This window comes from Dipodomys spectabilis, unplaced genomic scaffold (genome assembly GCF_019054845.1).
Source record: "Dipodomys spectabilis isolate Male_0828 unplaced genomic scaffold, ASM1905484v1 ptg000024l, whole genome shotgun sequence".
NCBI lineage: Eukaryota > Metazoa > Chordata > Mammalia > Rodentia > Heteromyidae > Dipodomys > Dipodomys spectabilis.
The window spans coordinates 26146201-26168472 of record NW_024870701.1 but is presented as its reverse complement, the minus strand read 5'-3'; the positions used below and the strand labels follow the sequence as shown (position 1 = coordinate 26168472).

The 22272-nt window shown below is 37.1% G+C and overlaps 1 protein-coding gene across 2 annotated transcripts in view; it reads left to right on the top strand.

Annotated features, from left to right (window-relative positions):
• Dym (dymeclin) overlaps positions 1 to 22272 on the top strand; it is a 322312-nt gene that overhangs the window by 128419 nt on the left and 171621 nt on the right. For both annotated transcript variants that reach the window (XM_042675227.1, XM_042675228.1), the window contains exons 11-13: positions 1764 to 1889; positions 4950 to 5063; positions 6249 to 6343. In XM_042675227.1, coding sequence (XP_042531161.1) covers positions 1764 to 1889; positions 4950 to 5063; positions 6249 to 6343 — 335 coding nt within the window. The remainder of the gene's footprint in view (positions 1 to 1763; positions 1890 to 4949; positions 5064 to 6248; positions 6344 to 22272) is intronic.

The window sequence follows — 22272 nt, the reverse complement described above, 5'->3', positions numbered from 1 at the left end:
CCAGCATGTGGGATTTATGTATATGAATAACTTACTTGTTATAATAATAATTGTCTGATTTAGATTTGAGAGTTTTTATTTTTCAATATTCAGTGAATAGTGTATGAAGTATTGTGGCATGGTATGTAGCTAGTTTGCCCATATCTAACAGATACTTTTAGTAACCTGTTCACCTTAACTAGTAAAGAATGTATAAATTGAAAGATTTAAAGTAGGGATTTGAAATAAATTGGTCTATTTGTAAATAGAGAATATAAAATGAACTAGAACAAAAAGAATAAATAGATCATATAAAATGAATTGAAATGTTTGTAAATATATCATATACAATGAAATGGTTTACTAAAGAGTACATCTCGCCGGGTGCTGGTGGTTCACGCTTGTAATCCTAGCTACTCAGGAGGCTGAGATCTGAGGATCACAATTCAAAGCCAGCCCGGGCAGGAAAGTCTGTGAGACTCTTTTTTTTTTTCTTCTTTAATTGTGAAAATACTGTACAGAGGGGTTACAATTACATGGGCAAGGTAAGAGTACATTTCTTATCAAGCATTGTTGCCTCCTCCTTTGTTTCCCATGAGACTCCAATAAAGCACTAGAAAACCGGAAGTGGCACTGTGGCTCAAGCGGTAGAGTGATTGCCCTGAGCTGAAGAGCGCAGGGGACAGCACCCAAGCCCAGAGTTGAAGCCTCATGACCCCCCCCACACACACACACACAAAGAGTACATCTCAATATTCATGTTGAGCCAGTGCATCTTGAACAGCTTAAAGTATTTTTTTTTACTTTTTAGCATTAAAATACAAGTGATACTAAGTGCATAAATTTAAACATTTTTTAAAAATTTCTGAGCAGCTGGGTATCTGTCCTTTTGTTTTTTTGGTTGAGGGAAGATGATATAATTTCTGTTTTTGTTGTTTTATTTTTTTATTGTAAAGATACTGTATGGAAAGGTTACAGTTATATGAGTAAGGTAATGAGTACTTTCATATCAAGCATTGTTACCCCCTCCTTTGTTTTTCCCTTCCCTACCTTGTCAACATAGTGTCTTGTATCCTTCTTTCAGCATTTGGTTATTTCCCTTCCCATCCCCAAATTAGAACAATGTATATATAAGATGCAGGGTGAGGAATCAAATACAGTAAAAACAGGGTTTATACCATGGAAGAAGAACATACAAAAGAAACCAGAAAAATCACATAGTGCATTAAAAACTACAGCAACAAAGATAAAACCTTTTGTGGATGTAATTTCTTAAAAACTTCAAACCATGAGCTTAAATGATTTAGGTCTCTGCAAATCTAGCCTTTAGGTTGGGTAGACTTTCTAGACCTTCCCAGATTTAATGATGACTTTCTCTCCTGGTGTCTTAGCTAAGTGAATAGAAAGTATCTATAAAATATTACTATGTCCGAGCACCAGTGGCTCATGCCTGTAATTGTAGCTACTCAGGAGGATGAGATCTGAGGATCACGGTTCAAAGTCAGCCTGGGCCGGAAAGTCTGTGAGACTCTTTATCTCCAATAAACACTAAAAAACTGGAAGTGGTGCTGTGGCTCAAGTGGTAGAGTGCTTGCCTTGAGTTGAAGAGCTCAGGGACAGCGCCCAGGCCCAGAGTTCAAGCCCCACGACTGACAAAAAAAAATAATAATAATAAATTACTATGATATTAAAGTAAAAGATACAAAATAAAAGTATAAAATTTTAGAAAAACATTGTTTATCTAATAAGATATTAAAAGAGTAAATTATATTTTTATTTCCCAGGTTTTACCAATTCTTGAGATTCTGTATCATGTTGAAGAAAGAAATTCGCACCATGTGTATATGGCTCTTATAATACTGTTGATCCTTACAGAAGACGATGGCTTTAATAGGTCCATTCATGAAGTGGTAAGTTACCATTACTTTGATTAGAATATAGAATAGATATGTCCCTCTGCAGATTTACTTTGGTCTTAGCATGTTGTCCATCTTTTACTTATAATGGATGTTTATGTAATGACCTGGAGTAGATATGGTATCTTTCTTCCAGCTTCTGAAATAGTGTTGTTGCATTATTCCTGAAAAGCTGCAGCCATTGTTCAGATCTATCAAAATGGTTCCTACTAGTAATTGATGCAGATGTTTTTGCTATTACTAAATTTATTTTTTTCTTCATTTCAACTTTAGTTGTGACAGGAACTGACAAACACTTTGTTCCTTGAATAAAAGATGGGATGAGGAATAGAACAAAATGAATAAGATTGAGACATTAATTTTTATACTTTTTAAATAATGTAATATAATTTAACTTTAAAATTTTTTGGTACTTTGAAGAGTTCTACGACTAAACTGATTTTTTTTTCTTCCTCTTTAGCATTTTCATCCTATGAAAGTAGTTTTAATACCTAGGTTGGATGAGAACTTGGATGCTAGATTATAACTTTTCACTGTAGTCTTTTAAAATAAATGTTATAACTCAGATGAATATATGTATATATAATTGTATTATAGATATTTTAATATATGTATATTATATGATTTTATTTGTAAATATTTAATTTGATACCAATATGTTCAGACTTTTAAAAATGCATAATACTATTAGTACATTCAACAAAAGCAACAAAAATTTTTGTTCTTGCTAATGCCTATTTTCTCCAATTATATTTATCTATTTTCTAGAATTTGTTTGAATTAGATTCCAAATCTTACTCCTTGTATTTAAGAGTCTTAAATCTGTAATAGATTTCCCCCTCTCATTTATCATATCAAATATTTGTTGAAAAAACTTGGTTTTTTGTTCAGTGAGTTTTCTATATTTGTGTTTGGCTGACCATATCATCATATTATTTAATATGTTACTATGTAGAGCTAATTCGAATAGAGGTTTGATTATATTCAACATAACCTCTTACGGTTATTGAATTCCTTTACTTTTTTTGTGGTGGTACTGGGCTTTGAACTCAGGACTTTGAACTCACTGGGCAGGCACTTTGCCTGAGCCACACCTCCAACCATGAATTTACTTTTGAAAATGATTTTGGTTATCCATTTATAGTTAAAAACTAAAATCTAGGGTCTAGGAAGGTGGCTCAGTGGTAGAGCGCTTGCCTTGCATGCATGAGGCCCTGAGTTCGATTCCTCAGCACCACATAAGCAAAAAGAAAAAAGCCGGAAGTGGTGCTGTGGCTCAAGTGGTAGAGCACTAGCCTTGAGCTGAAGAGCTGAGGGACAGCGCCCAAGCCCAGAGTTCAGGCCCCACAACCGGACCCAGAAAAAAAACAAAACAAACAAAACCTAAAATCTAGACTAATTTTTGTTGTTGTTGTTGCTCAGCTCTTCAGCTCAAGGCTAGCCATCTACCACTTGAGCCACAACTCCACTTCCAGCTTTCTCTGCTTATGTGGTGCTGAGGAATTAAACCCTGGGTCTCATGCATGCAAGGCAAGCATTCTACCACTGAGCCACCTTCCCAGCCCCACAAATTTGTTTTTTAAGATTCTGGCACCTCATTGACAGTTGTGAATGCTAAGAAATAGGCTTTGCCCAAATAATGGGTATCTTTTTTTTTTTTTTTTTGGTTGTGGGGCTTGAACTCTGGGCCTGGGCACTGTCCCTGAGCTCTTCAGCTTAAGGCTAGTGCTCTACCACTTTGAGCTGCAGGGCCACTTCTGGTTTTCTGGTAGTTAATTGGAGATAAGAGTCTCATGGACTTTCCTGCCCTGGCTGGCTTTGAATCATGATCCTCAGATTTTAGCCTCCTGAGTAGCTAGGATTACAGGCATGAGTTATTGGCACCCAGCATATGGGTATCTTAGTGGAGAGGGCAAGAACAACCTCTCGAAATCTGTTTCTTCTTGCATATACAGGGAATATGATACATTGACTCTTCTTGAGTCAAAGGAGGAAGAATATAGAGTAAGCATAATATAAAAGACTATTAGGGAGTTCTAGTTAGTGTTGTATTTTTCCTTCTTTGTGGTAGCCCAGATTTGCCTGCTGTTCTGCTCAGTTTTTGTGTGTATGCATCCTTCCCTTCCCAATACCCATGTTACAAATCTATCAGGGAAACATCTCAACTTAATTCAGGAAACAATTCCTGCTACTGAGGCCTGGAGGTATATTCCAGGGTTGTCTGCTCTGAACAGCCAAGCAAAACACTGCACAGTTCTACTTGAAGGTCTCAAGAGCTCATTACATTCCTGGCTTCTCTTTCCTAAATACATACATTTAGGTTTTCTATACACTGTCGAGAAAGTTGTCCTGTCAATTACAAAAGGCACTCACTTTTTCTCATTTTTGCTTCAAGCTCCCAAATTCTACTCATTTTATGTGTCACTTTATTTTTTTTGGGGGGGGGAATGTGGGGAGCTGTACTGAGCTTTAAACTCAGGGCCTTGTGCTTGTGCAAAGACAGGTGCTCTATCATTTGAGCCATGCCTCCCTGCCTTTTTTCTTTAGTTATTTTGGAGATAGAGTCTTGACTTTCTACCCCGGCTAGCCTAGTCTATTAGCCTAGTCTTTCTATTAGGCTTCCTGGAATAAATGGGATGACAGGCTTTTACCTTCTATCTCCAAACATTTTATAGGTTGAGATAGGGTCTTGAAAACATTTACCTGGTCTCAAGCCTTGATCCTTGTGATCTCAGCCTTCTGAGTAGATAGGATTGTCTTTTACTCTTATCCTATATGCATTCCTTTCAGATATATCGCTTTTTTTGTCTAGTAATGATATTGTTCGTAGATACCTTTTTGCTTTGCAGACCTGTCTGTTTTCTATTTAAGGAGAAAGGAGAAGTGAACACATTAGTGGGTTTATTTACTAGAACTGAAAATCTTAGAGTTTACTTTTTACTGCTTAATTTATCTTCAGAGCAGAGCCGTGACTTCTCAAAAATTGTAGACATGGAATAACTCATTTTTCCTTAAAGTAATCATTTTTACTTCAACTTTTCTTCCCCATTTTAGATATTAAAAAACATTACGTGGTATTCCGAACGGGTTTTAACTGAGATTTCACTGGGTAGTCTCCTGATTCTGGTGGTAATAAGAACCATTCAGTACAACATGACACGGACAAGAGTGAGTATTATATAACTATGTTTCCATGTTTTTGAATACACTATGACTAAACCTATAGTATAACTTACATCAATTTTATTATTTTTTTTTGCTAGTTCTGGAGCTTGAACTGAGGGCCAGGACACTGCCCCTGAGCTTTTATGCTCAAGGTTAGCACTCTACCACTTGAGCCACAGCTCACCTTCTGGCTTTTTGTGGCTAATTGGAGATAATGATCTCACAGACTTTTTCTGCTCAGACTGGCTTTGAACTGGGACCCTCAGATCTCAGACTCTTGAGTACCTATCATTGCAGGTGTGAACCCTCAGTGCCTGGCTTATCTCAACTTTTAGAGTACCAAAATGCTTATGAAACAATGCAAAAATACAGCCTATAGTTACTGTACTACTTGATTGGAATATATTGTTTATTAATATTTAATGTGGTACAATCAGAAATACTTTATGTGAAATAGAACACAGTATAGCACATTAGGTCAAAACTATTTATTGCTAGACTGGTATTACTTGATTTACCTTCTAAAAGCAGCAACAACAAAGAATAAGATGATGTCATGATAAGAAAATATGAATTCAGTTGATAAGAAAAATAGAAAAAAGCAAATACTTTAAGGAGTTAAAAAAAAACAATTCTTCTGGATTCTGTTCATAAGACCCATTATAGTTCTAGTCAATAGAAAGATATTATCAAAGAGAAGCAATATACAGAATTTATAGCTGAGTGGTCTGAGTGGTTTGTTTAAATACTTTTTATTGTTTTTTCCTCTTTGGGGCTAATGCTATATGTCCATGTGGTGTTTTTTTTTTGTGGGTTTTTTTTAGCCAAGACTTCAAGAACAAGATATGTTTTAGAATAGAGAATAATTTATATTTTAGAGTCTGAAGCAGCACACTGTAATTAAACATGAGTATTTATGCAGCAAATGATTTCAGTATTTTTCCTGGAGGGAATGATGAAAACCATGTAGAACATCTTTACGTTTTATGTCATTTGTTGCTTCCAAATGGGTTGTGAAAATATTTTTACATCTTAGTTCTTTATGGACTTCAAAACTAGAGAAAAGAAATTGTGGACTTCCAACTTTCTAAAATGAGAGACAATTAAATTCACATTTGCTTCTAGTTAACCTTATTTAAAATACAGAGAAGACTTGATGTATGTTTTAAACTTGCTGTTTTTTAACAGGACAAATACCTTCACACAAATTGCTTGGCAGCCTTAGCAAATATGTCAGCACAGTTTCGTTCCCTCCATCAGTATGCTGCCCAGAGGATCATCAGGTAAATATGAGCTTTAAAACAAGTACTAAGTTTTGCCTTTGGGTTGACTTATTGAGGAACATGCTTTGGTGTAGTCCCTTTAAAAATGTTATATATAAGAAATGCCACTGCGCTGGTGGCTCACACCTGTAATCCTAGCTATTCAGGAGGCTGAGATCTGAGGATTGAAGTTCAAAGCCAGCCCGGGCAGGAAAGTCCGTGAAACTCTCATCTCTAATAAACCACCAAAAAACCAGAAGTAGTGCTGTAACTCAAGTGGTAGAGCGCTCGCCTTGAGCTGAAGAGCTGAGGGACAGCTTTTAGGCCCAGAGTTCAAGCCCCACAACTGACCAAAAAAAAAAAAAAAGCCAAATTTTCCTAATTAATTTTTATCTTCTTGCCTGGTTGAAAATTCTGTGTTCTATTTGTTTTCTAACCTACTTTCTTATCAAAATTAAATATGTATTTACTTTTTATCTTTCTTCTCTGAATCCCTCCCTCCCTCCCTCCCTCCCTTCTTTCCTTCCTTCCTTCTTCTTTTTTTCCTCTCTCTCTCTGTCTGTCTGTCTCTTTCTTTTTTTTTTTTTTTGACCAGTAGTAGGACTGCTTGCTCACAGCTAGTGCTTTACCACTTGAGCTACACCTTCAGCCTGGATTTTTGATGGTTAATTGGAGATGGACTTTCACAGACTTTTCTGCCTAGGCTGGCTTTGAACCTTGATCCTCCAGATCTTAAGTCTCCTGAGTAGCTACCATTACAGGTGTGAGCCACTGGCATCTGGCAGATAATGTGTTTACTTTTTTTACTTTTCTTTTCTTTTTTTTTTTGCCAGTCCTAGGGCTTGAACATAGGGCCTGGTCACTGCCTCTGAGCTTCTTTTGCTCAAGGCTAGCATTCTACCATTTGAGCCACAGTGGCACTTCTGGCTTTTTCTATTTATATGGTACTGAGGAATCAAACCCAGGACTTCTTGTATGTTAGGCAAGCACTCTACTACTAAGCCATATTCCCAGCCCCTGTGTTTACTTTTAATTGTTTTTATAAATCTAATTTTAAAACAAATCTAATTTTAAGTGTTGTGTGTTAGCTCTTTAGAGGAACAGATGTCTAGTTGTGTTTGTTCTAGAGATTTGTTTTTTCAGTAATAAAAATTGAATCTAGCATCTTGAACATGCTAGACAAGTACTCGTCCATTGACATACAACCTCAGCTTCAATAATTTCTTGCCACAGCAATTTACCCTTATATTACTTTCCTATTGCTACCACAAATAAATGGCTTAAAACAACATTGGTTTGTTTCCTTAAAATAATTTTGATTAGTAACTTCAGTAGAATTAAATTAAAAGTTAATACAACTTTATTCCTGTCTTCTCTGCATGAGAATTTGTTTCCTGGTCTTTTGCTTTTAGAGGCTGCCTTATTCCTTGATTCACAATCAATAGTACGTTATTTGGTCCCTCATATCTCATCTATTTTGACCTATATCTTGTGATTCCCTTTCACTTATGAACCTTAGCCCTACCAGAGTAATCAAGTGATCTTCCATTTCAAGATATTTAACAGAATCATACCTGCACACTCCCTTGTGCCACAGAAAGTAACACATTTACAAGTTTGGAAGATTCACATATAGACATTTTTGGGTGGGAGAGGTGTCATTCTGCTTGTACAGCCATTATCACCAGAAATAATGGGTCACTTTCCTACAGTTTCTCCAAGACTAAAGGTAGGCAAATCATTTAGCCAATCATGATTATAATTTTCAGAGATTTTTAAAAAGTAAACGTAGGTATTTTTTGGTCTTCTAATTAAATATAATGCTTAATATTATCTCAGCAGCTCTCAAGTAGAACATTTGTTATATAATTCGGTGAAGTCATATTGTTTTCTTTAATTTTTGCTTTTAAGGCAATTCATTTTGAACCATTAGTTTTTGTTTCCAGCCATTAGTGCTGTTCCCACCATGTATCTTTCAGTGTCTGAGCTCACATTCTGCCCATTTGTCATGTTTATTGACCTGGGCTTGCTTTTAATGATTATTCAAAATTAACCCCTCTCTTTGTTTATCTTTAGAATTTAGTACAGGATATTTTTATATTGACTCAGTATTTAATTTATGTCTAGGCTTTATATATTCTATTAGGTGGGGTGCAGAGTGGTCCTTGTATTTGAGAGGGTTCAGTTGGCTAACTTTGGACTAATGTGAACTTCATGATTTAAAATAAACAGAATAGTCTTCTCATACTCCAGAGTTTTCCAAGTGTTCTGAAGAACCTTAGTTTCTAAAATTTAACCTTTGTTACTGTGCTTTACTTCACATGACAGTGTTTAGTTATTTTTGTGATGCTTTGTGGTTCTTTTCTATGTGTGTTTATGGAATTTTATAATGGTTCCGTGAAGATTTCATTATAAAAATATTTTCTCCCATCTGGCAAGGCCTAATCAGTATGAATATGCCAGATGAACTGATTTAGAATCTTACATTCTGATCAAATGTATTAAGATTTTCTAGATGTAGTAGGTGGGAAAATGCAAATAAAACAGTACTGTATTACCCAGTTTTCTATCTTTGATGCCAAAAATAGAAAACAAGCCAATTACACTGAAGAAGAAACTCTGTTTGCTTTAACATATTTTATAAGATAGGATCTTGTACTTTTGCCCATGCCAACCTTGGACTGTGATCCTCCTACCTCAGCCTCTTGAGCAACTGGGATTTCATGTGTGTATCACATCTGGCCCTCAAAGTCTTTTATCTTACTGGGCTTGAAGCTTTGTCTGACTCTCCCCTTATATCTTAAATTCATATGCTCATTTCTTTCTCTATGGCTTCTGCTTTGGTTTACTGATTATTATCTTCATCCAAACTGTCTTTAGTCTGCCTAGTCTTTTCATCTCTCCATCATCCCTCCTTGATATCCCTTTACCTTATTGAATCTATTTAAAAAGCAAATCATAGCATACTGCTTACTTTGATTAAAATGATTAAATGGCTTACATTGCCACCTGCTCAGAGGAGTGACTCTTCACTGAGGGTAATTTTGTTCCTCAGGGGACATTTGACAATATGACAATATCTGAAGTTGTCAGCTTGCTTAGGTTGACACACCTGGGGAGGAAGTTCCTACTGACATCTAGTGGCTAGACACCAGAGTTACTTAAAAACTATTAAAATGCACATTAACAGATCTTGCAACAAAGAATTATCTAGCCCAAAGTGTAGCATGTATCAGAGCTAGAAACCTTGCCTCAGAGTGACATGGCCTGGGCTCTGGCTTTTGCTGTTAAGATTCAATTGCTACTTGACACATCCTTGCTGCTGAATCATTATGGTGCCCTGCCTGATAAAAGCCACATTCCTGCATCTAGTATACATGGTCTAGAACTATAGAGGACATCACAGTGACCATGATTATGTCCTCTTTCTATAGGTCTTTCCTTTTCAATCAGCTTCTTAATCCTCCATTCTATTTGTTTTACCTTCAACTCCTTCAACTTGTCAAATCAGTTCAATTCAGCTTGCTTCCTGTTTCCATATTCAAATAATAAAGAAATGAAATAGCAGCCCATGGGGCACTGAAGTTCTTGGCCAGGGCTAGTTACTATGGAAGTTAGTTAGTATGAAAGCTGGGAACTGAAACAGCTATTGGCTAGAAAATCTGATGGAGGCTGCCTGGCTCTCTCAGAAGCAGCTATGTGAAAAAGAAATTAAGTCTTGACCTGTCCAGTGTAAATACTGGGGTGACCTGATTTCATGGGTCTTGTTGAATGAACAGAGCAATAATTATGGAGCATAAAAGATTTGTCCTATTATTTCATTACATTACTTTACAGATACTAGGTCTCAGTAGGCACAGAATAGACTTCTATTTTTATAAATTTTTTTTTATTGTGAAAATACCGTACAGAAGGGTTACAATTACATGAGCAAGGTAATGAGTACATTTCTTACCAAGAATAGACTTCTAATAAATTCTTAGTTATTGAGTCTTGGAGTATGTTCTGACACCTACCTTACTATTCTCAAACTGATTGGTATCTACCACATTCTGCAAATATCTACTGCTCCTTAGTGCTAGCGAAGTTGATGATATGTCCATAGGATTCTTCAGACAATTTAATATATTATAGAGATTTTTGAGAATAGTTCATATAAAACTTAGATTAGGTTTTTAATTAAAATTATTTTATGCGTGGTCTAGTCATTTTTTGGTAAGATCTAATCATGTAATTTAAGAATTTAAAAATCTGCTGGGCACTAGTGGCTCATGACTGTAATCCTAGTTACTCAGGAAGCTGAGATCTGAGGATCACAGTTCAAAGCCAGCCTGGGCAAGAAAGTTTGTGAGACTCTTTATCTCCAGCTGACCACCAGAAAACCAGAAGTTGTGCTGTGGCTCAAAGTAGAGTGTTAGCCCTGAGTTTTTTAGGTTTGTTTGTTTGTTTAGGTTTTTTGTTGTTGTTGTAGGTTGTGGGGCCTAAACTCTGGGCCTGGGCACTGTCAGCTCTTCAGCTCAAGGCTAGCACTCTACCACTTGAGCCACAGAGCCACTTATGGCTTTTTTCTGCTTATGTGGTACTGAGGAATCAAATCCAGGGCCTCATGCATGAGAGGCAAGCACTCTACCACTGGGCCAACTTCCCAGCCCTAGCCCTGAGTTTTGAAAAAGCTCAGGGACAGCGCTCAGGCACTGAGTCCAAGTCCCACAATTGACAAAAAAAGTCATTAAACATTATTTGCAAGTCTCTTTTCTAACCATGAAGAGCCACCAGTAGTGAACACACAGTTTTGTTTTGTTTTTTGCCAAGCTGTTATGCAGCTTCTGCCTGTCTAGGCCCTCTAGCATTTCTGTTAATTACATTTGCTTGTTTCACATTTGTACTAGTGTGTTAGTCACTAGCACTTTTTTGGAGACTTCAAAAAGACAAGTTGGTTATTCAGCTGTGGGCAATTAACTACTCCTATATTTTAGGCAGATTTAGATGTTTCAGGCCTATGGAATTAAAAAAAGGGAGAAATTTATTTTTAAAAACACTTCCTTGCTGAGCACTGGTAGCTCATGACTGTAATCCTAGCTACTCAGGAGGCTGAGCTCTGAGGATCAAAGTTTGAAGCTAGCCTGAACAGGAAAGTCCATGAGACTCTAACCTACATTTAATCACAGAAAAAGCTAGAAGTAGTGCTGTAATAGAGCAATAGCCTTGAGCAAAAGGAAATTAGGAACAGTACCCAGTCCCAGAGTTCAAGGCCCAGGACCAGAAAAATAAAAAATAAAACCCACAAACTTTCTAGTCTTAATAATAAGGAAGATAATTTTTCTAATAATACTTTAGAGTATTATTATTTGGTACTGGGGCTAGAACTCAGGGCTTGGGAACTGTCCCTGAGCTTTTTTGCTCAAGGTAGCACTCTTCTACTTGAGCCACAGTTCTACTTCTGGCTTTGTGGTGATTAATTGAAGATAAGAGTCTCACAAAATTTCTTGCCCAGGCCAATTTTGAAGCAGGATTCCCAGATTTCAGACTCTTAAGTAGCTAGGATTACAGGCATGATTCAGCAGTACCTAGCTTGAATATCTCTTCTCTCTTTGTTACCTATAAAGTCATTTGCATATTTGCTTCTTAGATTAATTCAATCATTTGTTCTTAATCTTCTTACCTGGAAATTTTTTTTAATTGTGAGAATACCGTACAGAGGAGTTACAATTACATGGGCAAGATAACGAGTACATTTCTTATCAAGCATTGTTGTCTCCTCTTTGTTTCCCCTTCCTATCCCTTCCCATACTCTCCCTCTCCTCTCACTCCCCACCAAAGTTGTAAAGTTCGTTTTTGGACATAAGACTTGTACATCTCATTGTTGCAATGGGTCCACCTGTATCCCTAGTTAAACGATTTGTTTTTTTCCCTTCTCCGCAAATTATACCAACATCAAATACAGTGAAAGCTGGGTTATACCATGGGGGAGGGATTACCTGGAAATTTTTTAAAAAATTTATTTAAGATTGCTAGAAATCCAGATGCTTTTATAGGTTAGTGCACTGGTTTTACAGAGCTGGTAAGTGGCTGGCTTACGTTTGTCCAGAGAAGCAGCTTAAATTGGAACGGGGCCATTATAATTAAAGTATAATATATGCATGTGCAAAATAACTGGTGAAACCCCTTTGAACAATTAGCATGCTCATTAAGAAAAAAACAAATGACAGAATATAAACTAGGCCCTAAGCCAGGGTTTAGGAAAGAATGTAAAGCAGGGGTTGGAGAGGTGAGCCAAGAGAGTGAAGAATGCAGAATATGCTCAAAATACTTTATGTACATGTGTGAAATAGGACAATAAAGTTTGTCCAGATTGTTTGGGTAAGAGAACAGAAAAGGATGAGGGAGAGTTATAGAGAGAAGGGAGTCTAATTGAGGTGTATTGGAAGCATATCTAGACATGTAAAAATGAAACTATTGTACAACTAATAGATACTAATTTAAAAGAAGAAGAAGAAACCTAAACTGGTTCCACAACACCGTCACAAGCAGGTCAGCAGAAAGTTACTTCTAGGAGGGTTCACCTGCATGTACAGTGGATCCAACTCCCAGAGACTGTCTAATGCAAATGGTGCTCTACAGTCCAGGTGGCACAATCATTGTTGACCATTCTGTTTGTTGCTCCTACTCTTTAGTACAGCTGCCTTTTAGTGTAGCTAAGCGCATAAGGTTATTGGAGTGAATGAAGACATTATAGTCTTGTTTAATTGTTTTGTTAATCACTTGTTTGCTATGGATTTATCCCAGTATTACAATACATGGTACTGAGAAATTATCCTGGGATATAACAAAAATGAAAACAGGGCAAGAACTGTGTGGTTTTTTTAGCATAAATTGCTGACATCCTTCTCCTATCTAATCCTTGAAATTAAATTTTATTTCATTCAGAAAGTACTTGTGCTTCTACTGTGCTTACTACCACTGCTATCGTCCTTTTAGAGATTTCTTTTATTCAAAATGCCATTTGTTGTATCTAAATGTTAAGTGTTAGAATGAGTGTATTTTTAAGTGCAATTGAGTTTTACCTCATATTATTAGCTAATACTATTGTAGTCAGAAAAACTGAAAGAAATTATACTAAGAGTAATAGCAAATATTTGGGACTGTTTCAAAATCCTTGAAAGTTATTTAACTTCTGTTTTCCATCTCTAAATGAGTTATGATGCTTACTTCATGTGAGAGTAGTAATGACTTATAAAGTCTTTTTTATCTCTACTATTGAATTATAACATTTTAAAAATACTTTGTATCTAGAAATAAATCAAAAACTGAATCAATACCCCTCCAAAAGAGTTTCTTGTGCTCTGGTAATATTCCTAGATTTTATTCTCTTCCCAAAGAATCATCAGATTAGTTGTATTTCCCAAGGTATTCCTTCTCTAAAAAAAGAAAATGATTTCCTTGGATATAGAGTTTTATAATAATAACAGGCTTATTTTAAACTGGTAGATCTGACCAATGGCTTTGCAGTTTAAGGACTGCTTTTAAACATACATGATTTCAGTTTTGAAGAGAGAATGAACCTGATCTTGTCTAATGCCTAGGCAGTAAGCAGGGTTTAAATTTCTCCTTTTCTGAGGTCTTTGCTGATCCTCCTTTGATCCAGGCAGTGCATTAGCCAGGAAAGGAAGGAGGAATGTTTGCCTTAGAATTCTGGCTCTCTCTACTTCCTGTGGTCAGTAGTACTTTGAAGGCAACTAAATGTTTCTGGGAAATCTGGCATGGTTTGCTTTTTCAATTTAGTCTTTTCTCAAGAACATTTAGACAGTTTCCAGATGAAATTTTGTAAGTTTTTAATTAAAAATTTCTAATTATTCAGAAAATTGCTAATACTACACAAAAGAATATCTTGGTAGACTTGATGGGAGATGTGATTACTTCATGCATCATTTAATTTTATTTCATACTGTTTAGTGCATCCAGGATGTCAGCTTTTTTTTTTTTTTTTTTTTGGTGCTGGTCCTTGGGCTTGAACTCAGGGCGTGGGCTCTATCCCTGAGCTCTTTTGCCCAAAGTTAGTGCTTTGCCACTTGAGTCACAGCTTCACTTCTGGCTTTTATGGTAGTTAATTAGGGACAAGAGGCACATGGACTTTCCTGCTTGGGCTGGCTTTGAACCACAATCTTCAGATCTCAACCTTCTGAGTAGCTAGGATTATAGGCATGAGCCACCGGCACCCCATGAATGCCACTTTTTTTTTGAGGGGGGGTCTGGTCATGGGGCCTGAACTCTGGGCCTGGGCGCTGTCCCTCAGCTCTTCAGCTCAAGGCTAGCGCTCTACCACTTGAGCCACAGCGCCACTCCTGGCTTTTTTCTTTTTGCTTATGTGGTGCTGGGGAATCGAACCCAGGGCCTCCTACATGCAAGGCAAGGGCTCTACGGCTGAGCCACCTTCCCAGCCCTGAGTGCCACTTTTTAAAGTATTGATTTATTGGGAATACTATTGGGAATTGAACTCAGTTATCACACTTGCTAGGCAGGCACTCTACCACATGAGACACACTTTGCTTTTTTGCCCTAGTTTTTCTAATAATGCCTCATACTTTTATTTGTGCTGACCTCAGATGGTGATCCTCTACCTCTGAGTAGCTGAAATTGTAAGTATGCACCATCATACTGGCCAGAATGTCAGCTTTTAAGGGGTCATGCTGGCAGGTACTTTGGCCCACAACTGTAATCACAGCTATGTAAAAGGTATAGCTAGATAGATCACTGTCTGAGGCCAACCTGGGCAAAAAGTGCTACACTTTATTTGAAAAATAACTAAATCCAAATGGTGGAAGTGTGATTCAAGTGCACTTTGCTAGCAGGTGTGAAGTCCTAAGTTCAAATCCCACAAAGAAAGCATGCTAAACATTTATATGAAGTTTGATTTCTTCTAGGCTTAGATGTTTGTGGACAAAACTGTCATATGGTAAACATTAAAATAACTTACTTAGAGTTTTATAGAATATCTCATCACATTTTAGTCGTAACTGAGAATATTTGGATGTGTGATTAAACCTTCATTCCTGTCTGTTACTGTGAAGAATCTGATATTTTTAACTTTTTTTTTTTGGTCAGTTGTGGGGCCTGAACTCTGGGCCTGGGTGCTGTCCTTCAGCTCTTCAGCTCAAGGCCAGCGCTCTACCACTTAAGCCACAGAGCCACTTCTGGCTTTTTCTGCTTATGTGGTGCTGAGGAATCGGACCCAGGCCTCATGCATGCAAGGCAAGCACTCTGCCACTGAGCCACCTTCCCAGCCCTTTTACCCTATTTTTAAGGGAACAAATTTATTTACCACAGTTTTGTGAATGCTGATAGGACTCCTGAATCAAAGACAAAGGACAGCTTGTTACTGCTTTTTTATTATACATTTTATCTAAAATTATTACAGCAGTAATAGGAATTAGAGTAGTGACATTTCTTATGTGAATCCCCATGCCCCAGAGCATGGAGATGATAAGAGACCAGTGACACCTACGGATGTAGAGGTTGAATTACAGGAGAGGAACTCAGCATAGGAAATCATAATCCTTTACCTTTGCTTGTAAGATGTGCAGAAACAAGAAAGACCTATGGAGATTTGTCTCCCAACAATCATTAATTACTTAAGCAATTCTATTACCTGTTCAAAAAGCTTGTCACTGTTTCATTAAGGTAGCTAATTGATTGGTACTGCTCTAAGTTTTCTGTCTCACTCTCCATTAACTTTATATATCTTAGAAGTATCTGAATAGCCTCACTGGTCTCTGCTTTGCACATGTATTTTAATAACTCTTGAGCTCAAATGTCAGTATTAATACACAACTTATAAAGTCTTATCTGAGTAGTTCTGACAGATCAAGAATATTTTTTAGGAAAAATGATATATTTATGATATCATAAGTTTTATTGAATATTTTTAGTAAAATTTTATTGTATTGTAGATTTATCAATGACAAACTTTCACAAATGGTAATGTTCAAACATAAAGTTCATGTGTGATGAGGCCAAGTGACACTTTTTGCAGAAGCAGATATAGAAATCATCCTGCAGCTCATGGTCCAGTATTAGTCACAGAACAAAAGTGAAAAAAAATCTCTCTTTTTACAGAAAGATGATAGCTAATATTTTATTAAATGCTAATCCAGATAAGAAAACTAAAGAGACTTAAAACTTTTTTTCTTGATTTTTGCACATATTTCATAGCTTTTGTCAAAAGGCACCTTTTCCATTTTCACACATTTATGTAAAGTATTTTGATCATATTCACTTTTCTTCACCCTCTCTGTTTACCCTCTCCCCTCCCACTGGTACAGTACCCCAGACAGAACCTACTTTACATTCCTGTTGTTTATTATTAATTTTTTAGGATGTGCCAAGTGTTCAAAGAAGTTTTGCCATGGTATTTCACACGTGTGTATACTGTACTTTAATCAGATTGACCCTCTCTGAATGAGGTAAGAGGGGAATGCCCAAAGAGATGAATCTGATCAAAGTATATTGTATGCATATATGGATATTTCAAAATAACTCTTTTAGTACAAGTAACTGATGCCAATAAAGGCACCTTTTCCAAGACAAACAAATATTATATTAATGAGAGATATGGGAGTAAATGGAAAGCAAAGAAAGAGATTTTAAATTACTGATGTATCCAATACATCCTGAATCAGAGACCTCAGAGATGGGACAAATAAGGGGGTAGAAAATGCTTCCTTAAAGCAGTATGGAGGTTCCTCAAAAGACTCCACACAGAGCTCCCCTATGACCCAGCTATCCCACTTTGGGGCATTTACCCAAATGATCACAAACAAGACCATACTAAAGCTACCAGCACAACTATGTTTTATTGAAGCATTATTTACCATAGCTAAGATATGGAACCAACCCAGATGCCCCTCAGTAGATGAATGAATTAAGAAAATGTTGTATATATACACAATGGAATTCTATGCCTCCATCAGAAAGAATGACATTGCCCCATTTGTTAGGAAATGGAAAGACTTGGAAAAAATTATATTAAGTGAAGTAAGCCAGGCCCAAAGAAAGATATGTCCCATGGTTTCCCTTATTTGCAATAACTAGTATATGTTTGAGTCAAGCAGAAAAGGTCAGATAAGTTGACGTTAGAGGAATGAACTTCAAGATAAGTATTCAAATATTTTTTTTTCTTTCATGCAAAAAAAATACATTTTTTTTTTTTTTTTGGTCCAGTCGTGGGGCCTGAACTCTGCGCCTGGGTACTGTCTCTCAGCTCTTCAGCTCAAGACTAGTGCTCTACCACTTGAGCCACAGCACCACTTCCAGCTTTTTTCTTTTTGCTTATGTGGTGCTGAGGAATCGAACCCAGGGCCTCATGCATGCAAGACAAGTGCTCTACCACTGAGCCACCTTCCCAGCCCTCATGCAATTGTTTCTAATATATTTATAAGATGATTTCTATGTTGTTTTGTATGTCCCTCCCCCACGGTATAACCCCTACTTTCACTGTATTTGATGTTGGTATAATTTGTATAGGAGAAGGGCAAAAACAAATAGTTTAACTAGGGATACAGGTGGACCCATTGCAACAATGAGAAGTACAAGTCGTTATGTTGAAAAACGAACTTTACAACTTTGGTGGGGGCGGGGAGAACCAGGTGGGGGAAGAGGGGGGGGGTATGGGAAGGAGAAACAAAGAGACGGCAACAATGCTTGATAAGAAATGTATTCATTATCTTGCCCATGTAATTGTAACTCCTCTGTATGGTATTTTCACAATAAAAAAATTAAAATTAAAAAAGAAAATGCTTCCTTAGAAAGTCTAAGAAAAGGGGCTGGGAAGGTGATTTGTGTGTTTGCCTAGCATGCATGAAGCCCTGGGTTCAGTTCTTCATAAACAGAAAAAAACCAGAAGTGGCGCTGTGGCTCAAGTGGTAGAGTGTTAACCTCGATCAAAAAGAAGGACAGTGCCCAGGCCCTGAGTTTAAGCTCCAGTACTGCCCCGGGGGGGAGGGAGGGGGAAAGGGAGAGGGAAGGGGGTCTGGGAAGAGGCAGACAGACAGAAGACAGACAGAGTCTAAAAAAATAGCTGAGAGAAAAGGTAGGCACACATATAACTCAGAACCAACTTTATTTACAGTTCTCCCTTTTTTCTCTACTATAGATTATTTTGAGATAATTTTTGATGGTCAACAAAATCTCAAAGTATGCAGGGATAATTGTTATATATTTTTAAAGTTTGAATCATCCTCTTATTAGCATGTATTTGTTGTTTCATTGTGACATTTCTTTTTTTGTTTTTGTTTTTTTGGGGGGGTCTGGTCGTGGGGCCTGAACTCTGGGCCTGGGCACTGTCCCTCAGCTCTTCAGCTCAAGGCGAGCACTTTACCACTTGAGCCACAGTGCCACCTCTGGCCTTTTCTGCTTATGTGGTGCTGAGGAATCGAATCCAGGACCTCATGCATGGGAGGCAAGCGCTCTACCACTGAGCCACCTTCCCAGCCCCACATCGTGACATTTCTATACATGCACAATATATACTTTAAACTCACCCTTTCATCACTCTCCTTCATCTCCTTTCTTCCTTTGCCCCTATCTTAAAAACAATTTTAGCAGGTTTTATTGTTCTGTCTCCATACACATATCTACAGTACTACAACTATGTTTATCCTCCTTAATCCTCTCCATTGGCCCATCCCACTTAAAGAGGTAAGTTTTTATGAGTGCCTGTTAAGGGTGTGGTCCCTTTGCAAAAAATGTAGAGAAAAAGTAAGACCAACATTATCACTGCCATCCTAAATATGAATGTTAATCATTGCAAATCCAGCTTAGTACAGAGCTTACTCAGTGGGACTCTGAGTTAAAGGGACACTGTTAGAGGGAGACTGCGTTATTAGATTGTGACTGTAGTCCTCTGTAAGTTACAAATTTTCTACTTTATTGATGAAAAAACTGAGGCCTCAAGACCCTATCTGAAGAGAGACTGAAACTTATTCAGGGTTCAATATCTCATATGTTTGTGAGCAGAAATTGGAATCCAGGGCTGATCCTAATCCTAACCCAGAAGTGTTGTTTCTAATAACACTGAGAGGGAGACAGACCTTATAACTCTACCTTATACTCAAGATTCTCACTTAGAATGAGTGCAGAATCCACCATGAAGAATTTCTTTAATCTTAGATTATATTAGTGCAATATTGCTTCAAGGATGGTCTGCAGGCCACAAAGGGTAATGATAGGACATCATTTGCTATTTTCTGTGAACTGCCAATTGTACCGATAGGTGTAGAAGCTCAGTTAGGTGAAACGGTTCAGACCTTAATAAATTGAGAGACTTCCAACTATACCAGTGCTCACTGTATTTTCCACAACCACACAGTTGATGTGGAAGAACAAAGCTATCTTCCTTTTAAATACCCTTGCTGATATGAGTATTTAAAAATAGCCTTTTGAAATTTGAAAAAAAACTCATAATGAATGTTGATTTTTGCCTGTGTATGTTTCTAATATTTTGTGTGATAGAAGTAGAAGTTCTATTAAGTACAGTGTACAGCATATAGTGATCGCCTTCAGGAAAGTCTGTGTATGATCAGCTACTTGTTGCATGGAATTCTACTTTTACATGAAAGAACCAGTGACAGACTATGGTTATTCAGACTTGGCAGACATTTTCTTAAAATCAAAGTGAACTTGTCACTTCTAACAAAGCAAGCCACCAGTGTTGGCTGTCAGTAGTAAAAATTAAAGAGTTTTCAATGTTAAACTTAAAAATCTCAATGGTAAAATTAAGATTTTGACAAATTTTGCACCATGAATTTGCTTCCCAAAAATTTGGAAGACTTGTGATATCAGTGATGTTAATATATGTGGATTTTTAAAGATACTAGATAAGGAAATGTGCCAATACTTGTAAGACCTGCTCTATGAACTCAGTGAACCAACATTTTTTAAAGACAGGTTATTTTTCATTAACTATATTATTTATGTCAGCATGTAAAGTGTCTATATTTAAGTGAAGGAATAAATATTTTGGATTATTTTCAGGTATAAAGCCTACTTGTATACAGACATATAAAGCAGTTGACTGGGGCTTCAGTGATTTTCTAAGAGTTTGAAGTGCCCTGCAGTAGAGATTCAGAAGCACTGCTCTAATGCCCTTTCAGAGAGCCAGGTTGGGAAAGTGCATTGAAATGTGTCTGTATCACTAAGTTGCTATATATACTTTTAAATATCTACTGTTTCTGAATTAGTTATGTCCTTACTTCCTTTCATCAATATAATCAATAGTTAGCTGTTTGTATTATTCATGCTTCCATTTAATAAATATTTATTGAGAATATAGTTACTGGGTTGGGAGAGAAAGAGGATATACAGTATATGTATATCTATCATGTATTCTCTAGAGGAACCCATGACCTCAAAGAATCAAAGATGGCAATGTTTTTGTAAGAAATTGTCTTTTAAGTTTATTGCTCATTTTGCATGGTTGTGGCCATAAAATAAATTTGTTCTGGTTGCCTGTTGCTGTGCAACAATCCACTTCAAAATGTAGTACCCCAAAACAGCAATATGTAATTATCTCTCTCAGTGCTGTGGATAGATTGTTGCTCAGTGGAGTGATACTCACTTTGAAATCATTGTATATGTTTGCAGTCAGAGAGCAGCTGGGTTGGTTACCCATTATATCCTGTGTCACAGCTGGCAGTTGGTGCCTCTGCCAGCTGGAGAAGTGTTGAGTTATTGATTAGAATACCTCGGTTCTAAAATTGGAGCTGTTGCTCAAGTGATAGAGAGCTAGCCTTGAGCAATTAAAAGCTCAGAGACAGCATTCAGGTCCCTGAGTGCAAGCTCCAGGACAGGCACAAAAACAAAACAAAACAAGAGTCTCATGTACTTTTCCTGCTCTAGCTGGCTTCAAACCTTAATCCTCAAAGTTCAGCATCTTGAGTAGTTAGGATTACAGGCATGAGCCATTGGCACCCAGCTAAACATGTGTTTATATGTTTACAGAGCATCAAAAAATATAATAGCAGTTCTTCTCTGGGTGACCTTGCCATGAAGCTTGACCTTCTCATACCAATGAAACAAGCATACTAAGTTAGAGGAGCAGAAATTGAAAAGTCTGGTTTTTAAAATAATCTAGTGGGCCAGGTATAGAGGCTCACACTTATAATTCTAGCTACTCAGGAGGCTAAAATCTGAGAATCACAGTTCAAGGCCCACAAGAAAGTCTGTGAGACTCTTATCTCCAGTTAGCCACCAGAATACCAGAAGTGGTGCTATGGCTAAAGTGGTGGAGTACTAGCCTTGAGCAAAACAGCTTAAGGCAGTATGCCCAGGCCTCTAGTTCAAGCCCCATGACTGACAAAAATAGAAATTTAAAAAAATCTAGTGATATCTGAGAATATCACTTTGATCACAATGGTCAAAGCATAAATGTGTCTAGTGTTAGTGGTCCATGTAATTCTAGCTACTTTGGAGGCTGAGAGGTTTGAAGCCGACTCAGGCAGAAAAGTACACAGGACTCCTCTCTAATTATCAAAATGTCAGTCTGGAGATGTGACCCAAGTGTTAAAGTACTAGCTGTGAAAAGTAAGTTGAGTGTGAGACACTAAATTCAAAGCCTAGAACCAGAAGGAAAAGAAAGATGCGTAAAGGTGTGGTTAATTTATGGGTGTCTTTAGATATCGGTTGCTTTGAGACTGTCCTATGATTATGTAATTCAGTATCAAAACTTCTGCACAGCATATCTGCAAAAATGAATGACTTCTTAAATTCTGGGCTTAAGAGAAATGTCTAGATTTTTAAGCAAAATACTAAACAGAATCCATCCTACTTTCTGCATTGTTTAATTTACATTTGAAATAAACATTTCTTCTCTAATTCTTTTGCCTGTGTTGAAAAGTAAATATGCCTCCTGTGCAGTGTTGGGTGTCTTCATGCACAGCCAGGAGTGAAGAAGCAGA